The following is a 12,243-nucleotide window of genomic DNA, read 5'->3' on the forward strand; positions in this document are numbered from 1 at the left end:
TTTCCAATGCAAAGCACTGAACGTAAACATTTTTTTTTCCCAAATCATTTTATTAAAGTATTTACAGGCAGTTTGTGTTCGCACTTGGCTAAACCCGTCTCCTGCTCTGTCGTTAGAATTCCTGAACAAAAAATCGCTTACCAGTACTGTGAACTCACCCTCAGTTTCTTGAAATACAGTAACACAACCAAAAAAAAAAAACCCAGGAAGTAAAGATGTGATACAGGAGGCACAAGCTGAATTCAACCACTGTAAGAACTTTTTGTGTTTATGTCACACCATTTAATATGGCTTTGAAATCTCCTCTGTTTCCAAAAAAATAAAAAAAAATAAATCTATTGAACACAATGGTCAACTGCTCTCTGGATCGCAGCTAGCTGCTCCATTTAAGCAGTGGACCATCACTCACCATTCTTGTGACTAAAATGCTGACGGTGGGAAAAAAAACAAAACACACCCAACATTCATACACCTTGGGGCATAGACATCATTTCAGTTACATTGCAATTTATAGAGCACGGTTTCTAAGTGCCAACCCAAGCTTAAATACGGACATTAGCTGTATGAGCAATCAACCCTGCTGGAAAAATACAATCTTATTCATTCATTCAGCCTCATTCACTTGACCTGAGTTCCTACATGCTGTACTTCAGTGGGGTGTATGAAGAAAAGAAGCACGCCGCCAACAAGGTGGAGTTAAGACAGTGAGGCTCGAGAGGTACAGCAGTAAATTCACCATCTGACCCTTCTTTAAATTGCTGCCAACATCACCTTCAAATAATGATTTTTAGGTTGTTTTATTAGTTTTTGATTTTAAAAAAAGGGCTTTTGGTTCTTTTTTAGTTAAAAAATACTGCTCTGACATTGCTGCCCTCTTCTTAAAGAAAAAACTGCAGGAAAGCTACTTAAAATGGACTTCAATCCAACATCTCATCTTTTTTGCCTTTACTTTTAAATAGAAATGAAATGACAGTCTAAGGAAGACAGCCAGAAAGCTTTAAAAAAAAAAAAAACAAAAACGTAAACATACCTTGTCAGATATACAACTTCCACATAAATCCTAACCCCTGTTTTAAGAAACAAATGGCAATTTACATATTAGGTTGTGTCCTGATAAATCTAAAATCTCAGTCAAGTACTCATTAGCAGTGTGTGCATTTTAGACACCAGCTGCAGTTCCAGGTGTTTAAACCATACAAAGAACCCAACATGTAATATTGTCAGATTTTGCCACCAAATAAAGGTGGAAAACATATTTCCTATTTCTTAAAAACAGCAAATGTTATGTTTATTTTAAAAAACAAACTCAATATAAAAAGCTGCTCTAAACAGATTCTTGCGGTGTATGTGTGTGTGAGAGAGACATACTTTTACCTGTTAGATATCAGAACAACCCTAGATTTGATAAAGACAAGCGAGAGAAAGATGAGATTAAAATTTAGTGAGCCAACAACTGAAAATTAAAAACACAAAAAGGTGACGTCTTATTGCTGGGAGAAAGCTGCTGCACAAGTACCAGCTCATCTCATTTTAACATGGCCCCTCATTTTTCCTCCTCTGTTTAAGTCTTTCTGTTTGTCCTTTTGGCATCCTCTGACGAAGCCACTTAGAACCGGAGGGGAGACAGATGGAGGTGAGGGGCTTTTCTTAAAGGGGAACATCACAGTGAGTCCAGAAAATGTCCATAATCACAGTGCCAAACAGATTGAAGTGGGGAGAGATGAGAGCATGTTTTCATTGGACTTCTTCCTGGAGTTCCTCGCTCCCTGTCGGTCCTAGACGGCTGTGAAAGAGGCCGACAGCAAGGATGCTTTACTTATAGATCCCCGTGTACGTAGGGAACTGAAGGAAGACGTTTTTAAGAATACAGTACTGCATTTGCTCTCAAGAGACCCTTTATCTCTCTCCCTCAGGGGCTGGGGGGCCCTCTAGGTGCACTTATCTGTGCTGTCGGAACCCTTGGGTGCCGTCTGGGCCGGTTGGCTGCCGGACAGTGTGACTGTTTGATCTGGTGTCCTCTGAAGGCAGTGTAGAGTTATTGTGCCCTGGTCTGGCATGAAAAAAAAATGAAAAAAAGAAACAGGAATAAATTAGAGACAGCAGTCTTTTCCATATGCCAACAGCTTGACACAAACTGCACACAACTCACTGCCAGTTGGCAACGTTCAGTCATAGTTTTTGTTTTGAATGGACGTCCTACTCCAGAACTGTCCTACTTAAAGGATTCCTGTCGTGTCACGAGAGACAAGTACCAGCACACGATTTTACAGTTTTGTCTTTAAAAAACAAACTTTCAACTTTTACACCACTGCACTTTGGTTGCATTAACACTGATTCTGGCAAAATCCAAATCAAATGAATAGAACTTCCTCTTTTTTATTCAAATAATGTCACATTAAGTAATGCAAAGGATTAGGAAGCTTTCTGTGATCAGTGTAAGTTTCAACCAAAACCAAAAGATATATTAATTAGCCGTAATCTTCAGAGCGGGAGGACATGAAGTCCACCCATCCTAGTAACCGTGTCCTCAAAGCTCCTGTTTATCCAAGAGTATAGATTACAAGTGTCAAATCAAAACTGTAAATAAAAACAACCCCGTTTTGAAATTGTGATAAGAGACTCCCTTGCATTTTAGACTGAAACACAAACTTCATACTTGTGCCTGTGCATAGGTTGCTGTTCTGTCAAATGACTGCTAAGCTCCCTAAAGTAAGCAAGCATTTTGTTAGGCTGTGATTAAAACGCCTCAGTTATATTTGATGAGTATTACCTGTCTATGTTGGGCTTATCCTGTGGCGTCTCCTCTGGGCAAGCGCTGCCCAGTATTCTCTTCCTGGCCTCGGCATACTCTGCTTCTCTCTGGGCCAGGGATTTGACCTGCGGTGTAGGCCTGTTCTGATTCGGGCCCGAGGTCAGAGAACCGTTACTCGCAGGCCGCTTCAAAATGCGTATCTGGGGTGGAGGTGCAGCTGGTAAGGAGTCGTCCTGTATTACCATGGTTTTCTTCAGAGATCTTGAAGAATTGCTGGAATCCCTGGAAGCAAAACAACAGAGGCCGTCCATGTAAATTTACTTACATGACAGATGGGAAGAGGCCGCTACAAATGAGTGCTAATAAGTTTAGAGGATAGAATTAAAGTCTTTAAAAAAAGTTGTATTAACAAAAGCAGGTATTGCTATAAATGGTACAAGTATAGTGGGAACAGCAAGAAGCATAAGAACACAAATAACATTTTTCTTCAACCTTTAAAATCCTTACTTTTCTTTCTGGCTGATCCTTAGCTTCTCTTCCAACCGTTTTTCCATTTCCTGTGTGGAAAACCAGCATGCATGGGGATACATATAAACAAATGAAACTTTCAAGATAGGAAGAAGTTCAGCAGGCAATAAGTGGGAAAGTGGATTGAAGTTGGGATTCAGTTACAAGCTATTTATACATGTGTACAGCAGCTGCCAAGTCATAACAGAGTGAGTGTTCCGCCTGCTAACATTAGCCGCCTGATGTTGCCAACGAAAACTAAATGTAGATGTTAGCAGAGGTACCGGCGAACCCCCAGCAAGATACGTTAAATCAACCCGCAAGTTCAACCTGAGGAGCTTCTGAAGTTCCGGCCAACCCCAACCAAGAGCCACGTTCGTGACGTCACCAGCTAACGAGCGTTTGCCAAACTACCGTGACTACAGCTACCTACTGTTAGCTGAGTGATACCAACTGACCAGTTGGGTGACATAACTAGATATCAAACCGGGAACTAGTTGACAACATGGCCGAAATAGTCGAGCAACAGCCTGGCCTTGTGAGGAGAGGGGGAGAACACGCTGAACAATACAACCACTTTCAATCAGGCCCCACGACAATGAACATCAACGTAGCGGTACCTATTTAAAGAAGCTTATATTCACTTTCTGACAAATTTCCTCCTTAAATTGACTTGTCGCCATCCACGGGCTGCTTTGGCTCTGACGTTACCGCGGGGATGTCATTTTTTCCAAGATGTTTTAAGCTTTAAAAATGTATGCCGAAATGAATATGAGGCAAATTTAGATAGGAATATGGACTCTGGTGCTCTTCTGCGAAGTGCCTATACCTGCCGACAAATAAACTGACTTTATTTTGACACATTTTCTACGCGAGCAGTAAATGGCTAGCTTAGCATTACATTAGCCAACTTGAACCTTAGCATTTCAATTGGAATTCCGGGGTTTAGCTCGCGTCAGAAGCCATAGTGCTTAGCTCGCCAACGTTAGCTAAAAATCTAGCACATTAACGACATTCAACGCGAAATTATTCCAAACAGCTTCAGTCGTTTGCTTGGCAAAGTCCGCGTTAAGCCTGGTTCAGTGTCAAGCTATTGCTACTTGTTCGCCAAGTTTCTTACAGCTAACATTAGCTTTAGCCACATTGTTGGCCCGTAAGACCCGTTAACGTTGAACAGCGTTATGGGAACTTCTTAAAGCTAACCCCTTCGTTAAAAAGAATCGCCTAGAAGCACATGTGTCTTTAACCGAAGCTACATTGAGACATTTGTTATTTACCCCACTATCAGCAGCTTCTTCCCAACTTTCAGCGATCTCCTCATCCATGTTACATTTTGCTCAGACACGCTGTAGAGTTAGGTGAACCGTCCTCCTTCAGGTCCGCCTCCCGGCTGCCTTCACACAGTGACGTCACGATCACGGATTTCCCCAGAGTTTGACGCTGATTTTTTTTTAAAGGCCACACTACATTTCAGTACAGTCTCGGTAAACAGAGCATTTATATTATGCGTAAAGTTATGTGAACTGTGTTCAACAAAACAATGACTTCTTCATTGTTAACAGCTTTATGATAACAAAAGGCGCACCGTTTTCAGAGACAGTATAAAGACAGAACTCGGAGGACATTTGCGTATTCTAGTGAAATTTCTTAGCCAAACCCCATATACAGATGTCAGTATTTTTAACCAGTTGTGCTACATGACATCTTTGTCATAAAATGACATGTACTTTTTATGCCCTTGCATTAACATCTGTGGTTTAAATTTTACATTAGAAAGCGAGGTAAAAACGTCCATGTGGCTGCACAAATAATATGGCTCGCTATTTAGTGAGCCTCAGAAATCATGAATTCATTCATTATTTTTCCATCTGTATTCCTTCTCCGTGCTAAGAAGATGTCTAAGAAAAAGTCATCAGTGTTCTTGAATTGAGAGAATAATTTCCTCAGCTTCGAGTCCTTTTTTGTCATATATGGCAGCAAAATTTGCTGGATTAGAGCTCATGTTTATAATCAGACCTTATATATTTATATATAAGCATATATTTTCTCAGTGATGATCGCTTCTTTAATTGCATAAAATAAAGAAGACCCACTGTCATTTGTAGTAGAAAGTCAGACTGATTGATGACACCGCAAGCTGTTAAATTATTGTACTGTACTTGTTATCCAGAGATCTTTATTGCTACCGGAGTTACATCTCCTTCCTCATTATCACAGTTTTGTTCATAGATAAGAAAGACTTTTAAATTGCTCTTAAAGTGATTTACACCGGAACCACCGGAGCTAACCTGGACAAAAAGAACATGAACTCAATAAACTCACTGATGTGCATGTCAGTTATAGTGGCAGTATGTGCCCCATTGCAGCCAGATATATTTCTGTTTTACAATGCAACAGAAATGTGCTGCTGTTTTTTTTTTTGTTTTTTTTTACATTTTACTCATTTATTTTTGTAAACAGCAGATTATACTGTACATATTAGGTAGAATATGTCCTACATCTCATTTCAGTGGAGACATTTTTGTAGATTCAATACTTGTAGGATATTAGTGTTCTGAATAAAGACATGAAGGCGATCTGAGTGCAACACTTTGAAATAAACACAGAACTAAAAGTCAAGTGTTTGTTTGTTTTTTCGTTTACCTGGGATCTTTGAGGAAGGATTGGCACACAGCTGTGGCTGTGAGCACAGCCGCCTTCTGTTATGGCAGCCAATCAGAGAATAGCTGCTTTTAAGAAAAGATGGCCTTAAAGGGACAGGAGCTAAAACAGTGGATGTTGTTTGGAAGCTCACTGAGGGCAATTATAGGATACATAAAGATTATATTTAAACCATCCATCCATCAGTTTTTCTACTGTATAAATGGTAGAAACGGATGAACGTATGGAAAAGTGAACCATACAAAAGCTACCCTATAGATAAGGCAGAGTAAAAGAATAAAAATGTAGAGCATTAAATGTGCACTTTCAAATCTTTCATGTCATTTCCTAGTCCAAACAGCCTGTCCACTTTGTTCTCATGTTGCAAATAGGTTAATGTCAAAATGTCAGTGAAAGATTAGATGCCCTTATAGTTTAATATTTCAGGCGTAATAAACACAAAGATATGACTATGGTAAATATCTGGAGCAGGTTTTCCAGAGGGTAATCGAATGCATGAAATAAACAACAGACACTGTATGAAAGTAAAAGTTGGATTTATTTGAAACAAAAAGTGAGTTCTCAAAGCAGAGCATTAGAAGAAGGAATGATTATAAAGGAGCTGCAGTGAAACGTCCAGCAAACTGAGTTTAGTTAGACATTATTCAGATTCATTCAGAAATACTACATTAGATGCTGTTGTATTTCTAACCTAAGCATCAGTCAAGGATGCCACAGTTAGTTTTGATTAACTTAATTTCTCTTTTTAAAAGCAGAATTTTATGTGCTACATGAGTGTTAAAAGTCTCCATAATAAGGATAATTCATCATTGCTGCTTTTTCTGCTTTTTAAGATAATTGTAATGCACTAATAACTGGGACATTAAATTCCTGTGTAGTTGCTGGTGAATGTTTGTGGAGAGTGTTTCACAAACTATAACAAGTCAACTGCTGCAGTCACTCCTTTTTAAGAAGCTGTGCAATCAGCCAGTCCTGCACAGTTTAACTGATGATTGTGTTTAGATGCATTTCTGAAAAGTGGAACACTCATCTAGGAGCTGCTAATACCGTTGAATGTACAAATCAGTATGTCTTTGCTACATAATGCTGGAAAACTAATTACGGGCTGGAAAGCCTAATGAAATCAGTGTGCAGCAAAAAAGGAAAAGGCTGTCTAGAGTTCAGAAAATGCTGTCAGTGCTTGATGTCAGTTAAGAGTGAATTTCCTTTGAATGAATGAATTTGGCAAGAAACATTCAGACACAATTGCATTTTAAAATACAGCTGAGAGCTACAGAGTTGATTTGAATTCTGTTCAACACAAAGATTTTCACTGTTAATGTAGCATTGTATAAATTCATGGTTTGTCCATGCACTTTTATCTTGTGATGGCTTCCTTCATTCTACGGGCATCGATGGATGTGGTATCCAGTCACGTATCCTATAATGTAAACAGTCACCAGTGCAGCTACAGCTCCTGCAACCTTCACTGCTATTCCAATGTTGCCGGTGCACATTCTGTTGTAGATCCTGTGAATGGCAGAGAAAGGGAGGAAGAATCAATTATTTAGTGGTCCAGGCTTAAAAGGTTAAAACAATACTTGTGGGTATATTTTTTGTATAATGCTGAATTTGAAACTGAATTTGCAATGCCCCCCATCAAACCTATACATTATATTTTTATGTTTTATCTCATGTGTGTAGTTCTGTTTCTATTCAGTGCATTGTAGCTTTGCTTCTCTATACCACTAGGAAATATGCAACTTTAATGTCATGCATCATTTCAAGTCTCACCTTCGCAGAACAGGCTGTGAAGCCTCCACGTTCATATTGATATTTTCCTCATTCCAGCGGTCGTATTGCACGCTGGGGGTACCGTTGGACTCCATGTGAAAACTTCTCCTTCCTTTCAGAGACTGATCTACTGGAATCACTGCTCACTCACTGCTTCCCTGTACAGGTTCACTGTGCTCTGAAACAGCGAGTTCAGAGAGAGTTGTCTTGGTGTATATAACACAATATCAAGTGTCCATAAAAGACTTTTAGGTCATAATCTTGATCATAATTTTGAGATTTGTGTGCAAATCTGTTTGATTATTACCACTAACTGATGTAATATTCTACACAGGAGATTGCCAAATGTTCAAAAATCAGTTTTCACTTCATATGCTAATGTTTATATAAAGATCTTGCTCACCTGTAGGAGTCTCAAACAGTCACCTCCTTGCTTAGGAATCTCTGCTCTCAGGCACTTTTAAATCCAAGCCTGAGATCAAAAGCCCTGCCTCCTGCTTGGTATGAGACCTTGGCCATAGTACATGTCAGTCTGTCATAAATGCTTTGGCTGTAATCTTGCTCTTCTTTTTTCACCTCATTATACGTCTCTTTCTCAGTTATAAAACCTGGTGTGGTTCATTATAGTCTCCGGTTTCATCCTGCACATCCTGTGCAGATAGTAGACTACAGATGAAATAAAAATGTTAATGGTGATGGTCATGATACTCCCCTGTGCCAGAGAAAACTCGATTTGTTGTCTTTTGTTGCCTTTTCCTTGGCTGCACTGCAGAGAGCATTAGTGATCCAGTTTGATGGGGTTGGAATAACAGCACCCTCTGGTGTTTGTAGCATCATGGCCAAGCGAAGCTTGTGTTTAAAAAAGCCGCTCATTACTTCAACGTTCAACACAGTGATCTCTGGTGACATCTAGTGGCCACAAATATGAAGAACAGCTTGAATCTAAAAATTAAATGGCTTCATTATGACTGACCAGTGACCACTCCACTGGAGTTCCCAATTCTGTCTAATATTGGGTCACGCTTGTCTTGCTTTGAAAATGGGGGAAAAAATATGTCTATTTGTTTCATTAATAAATTTAAACTATAAACTTTTCTTATTTAAACATGTGTCATGGTGTGGTCTTTCTTTGCTTGTGACTACTTGATGTTGGTAAATACAATAGATGAAAGATACATATGATACACATTATGGAATATGGTTCTGCTGTGAGGTCCTGCCTCCATGTACTTATACAATTAATCATGAGACAGGTATGTTTATAAATAAGATTATATTAGGCCAATTTTCTTATACATATTTTTGACCAGGGGAAACGGAAAATGCTTATGAACTTGTAAAGTAAAAACATGCTGCATTTAGGATTAACCTGTTTGGTTTTATTAATTTAAAACAGAAGAAGCTGGAGTGCAGATACACTGCAATGCAAGTCGGTAGAGATGCAGGTCCCACAGGCTATCACCTAAAAAGACTAAACACATTAAATTGCTGCACATTTTGTTGAATAACATTTTAAGATTTTTTTTTTTAAAATAAAATATATATTTTATTTTTATTAAAATTTAAAGAGTCAAATGGAAGTCTTTCTAAAGTTTTTAAATGATATTTGTACTATGAAAAGCAGATTTTTGTTTTGTTAAAACATTTTACATTTTCACATTTACAGATAAAAAAAAAGCCCCCCACACAAAACAAAAAGCAAACAACAAGAACAGAAACCTAGCAAACCCACTCGAATGACTAAAATCAACCACCTCCTCCCTTCCTCGCTGGCTCCATATCTCTCAATAAAATGATCAGTGGAATGATCAAACCCCACGAATGATTTATTTCCTTATAAACCACAGAATACAGTGTGTTGTTGTTTTTTTTGGACGCACAAGCCGGAGCGTCAGCTTTGAGCGGGCATCACTACTAACAGGTCTCCTTACTTCTCTTACTCACATTTTCTTTGCATCTCTATGAGAGAAAGAAGCACGGTTTAAAGATCAGTTGCTTTTGTAGTGCATTCCTCTCAACTTCAGTAATTTGAAATGATTTATCTCAGATGTGAATTAGGCCTTTGTGCAGTAAAAGCGCTAAAAAAATAACGTGGAAAACTGATAATAATGACAGGGATGAATGAATGGATAAAGAACTCAAATATAACACAAATTTTGTCACCCAAAACCACAATAAAAAAAGCTTGGCCAATGTCAATAAAATGTCAATAACATAAGATTTCAATTGCAACTCATTTAAAATGTTTGTTTTTTTTTTAAATTTAAAACAGTGGAATAACAACACATCAAATGTTGTAACTAAGAATTTATTTTCTTTTTCAGGCTTTTACCTTTGATTTAAGTGGATTGATGGAGAATTTGTTTTTTAAATCTTTAAAAGTATTTTATACATTGAGCTTAAATTTCACAGCGATCATGTATGTCCAAACTTAACCAATTTACAAACCTTAAAATTCTTATGAAAATCAGACATGGTCACACTAAAGGCCTTTGCTGATTTGAGATGGCTCTACGAGCTTTGAGCCCAGCAGAGAGATTCTTCTGGGTTCACTGTTACACACGATAGTGAATGAAACTCACTAAATCTTCCCAGCTTTGTTGTATGCCTCCAGAGATGTAGTGGTTAACGTGTCTGCTTAATAAAGAATTGCTAGTTGGATTCCAGCAGCAGATAACTTTGGGGTTATGTCAGAAGGACACTGAGTGTAAAACTCTTCCAAATCAAACATGCAGAGCTACCTGCTGTGACAGGGAACAACCTACAGTAGTTTTTTGGCAACTTGAGGTTGCAAAACTTTGTCAAATGACTGACTACAAGTCTATGCAGTCATTTTTTTGATTAAGCAAACTTTGTTCACTGTGTAGTTCTTTATTTTTAAATGAAGTGATGATTGTAGCCAACAAGGAAGGAGCTTTCTCTACAGTGTATATCCTAATATTTTAAAAATGAGATTAAGGGAGCATTTTTCTTAAATCTCAGCTTTTCTTTTCTAGCCTTTGTAGCAGATTATTGTTGTTTCATAACTCTACAAAAGTTCTCGGTTATCGTCCTTGTTTCGTTGTTTTATTGCGAAAACCTTAGTTTAGAGAGGACACTTTTTGTTTTTTTGACAATTCTGTGCTTTATTGAAATAAAGTCTTGTGAACCACGTTATTTCTGTGCCTCTGCGGAAATTCCGCTAAGAGTCTGTCTTGTGCGGCCCAGTTAAAACACAGCACAGGAAGTCTGATTGGTTAGAATTCATACCACATAGCCAAGAATACTGTGAATTCTACTTACAGTGGGGCAAAAAAGTATTTAGTCAGCCACCGATTGTGCAAGTTCCCCCACCTAAAATGATGACAGAGGTCAGTAATTTGCACCAGAGGTACACTTCAACTGTGAGAGACAGAATGTGAAAAAAAAAAATCCATGAATTCACATGGTAGGATTTGTAAAGAATTTATTCGTAAATCACGGTGGAAAATAAGTATTTGGTCAATAACAAAAATACAACTCAATACTTTGTAACATAACCTTTGTTGGCAATAACAGAGGTCAAACGTTTACTATAGGTCTTTACCAGGTTTGCACACACAGTAGCTGGTATTTTGGCCCATTCCTCCATGCAGATCTTCTCGAGAGCAGTGATGTTTTGGGGCTGTCGCCGAGCAACACGGACTTTCAACTCCCGCCACAGATTTTCTATGGGGTTGAGGTCTGGAGACTGGCTAGGCCACTCCAGGACTTTCAAATGCTTCTTACGGAGCCACTCCTTTGTTGCCCGGGCGGTGTGTTTTGGATCATTGTCATGTTGGAAGACCCAGCCTCGTTTCATCTTCAAAGTTCTCACTGATGGACAATAACCATATCCAACTTCTTAATAGCAATGAACTGGTCTGCATTGGTGCATCATATCTTTATTCTCTTTCCCCTCCTGCCCCCCCCTCTTTCTTAAATAGATAACTATCATATCTGATATCATATCTCACAGTACAATAATATTGAATGGGTTGCATTGTTGTATTTTGTCATGTTTCTCAGGTCTTTGTCTGAATTTCTACGAACATTATTGCTAAGGATTGTCTTATTGCATTGGAGTCACACTGGGTTAAATATGTACACTTGGGTTTTAAGGGGTATTTATTATTTTCTTCTTTTTTTTGGGTTGTATGGAAGCCCCAAACGCAATTTCATTGTTCTTGACAATGACAATAAATAAATAAATACTAAATACTAAATACTGGAAGGAGGTTGTGGCTCAAAATCTCACGATACATGGCCCCATTCATTCTGTCCTTAACACGGATCAGTCGTCCTGTCCCCTTGGCAGAAAAACAGCCCCATAGCATGATGTTTCCACCCCCATGCTTCACAGTAGGTATGGTGTTCTTGGGATGCAACTCAGTATTCTTCTTCCTCCAAACACGACGAGTTGAGTTTATACCAAAAAGTTCTACTTTGGTTTCATCTGACCACATGACATTCTCCCAATCCTCTGCTGTATCATCCACGTGCTCTCTGGCAAACTTCAGACGGGCCTGGACATGCACTGGCTTCAGCAGCGG

General features: G+C 38.7%; 1 protein-coding gene across 1 annotated transcript; it reads right to left on the minus strand.

Moving 5' to 3' along the window:
- Nucleotides 1-8: 8 nt before the first annotated feature.
- On the minus strand, nucleotides 9-4,672 carry szrd1 (SUZ RNA binding domain containing 1). Its single transcript, XM_085258932.1, has 4 exons — nucleotides 4,537-4,672; nucleotides 3,260-3,309; nucleotides 2,771-3,034; nucleotides 9-2,050 (listed from the first exon to the last, which is right to left on the minus strand). Exons 1-4 carry the CDS (start codon nucleotides 4,582-4,584, stop codon nucleotides 1,939-1,941), a joined length of 474 nt encoding a protein of 157 aa, XP_085115058.1. The 5' UTR covers nucleotides 4,585-4,672; the 3' UTR covers nucleotides 9-1,938.
- Between the last annotated feature and the right edge of the window lie 7,571 nt (nucleotides 4,673-12,243).

The sequence above is a fragment of the Mchenga conophoros genome, linkage group LG20 (genome assembly GCF_057382185.1).
Source record: "Mchenga conophoros isolate Kocher_MC1m ecotype Shallow Benthic linkage group LG20, M_conophoros_male_GT1.1, whole genome shotgun sequence".
Classification (NCBI taxonomy): Eukaryota; Metazoa; Chordata; class Actinopteri; order Cichliformes; family Cichlidae; genus Mchenga; species Mchenga conophoros.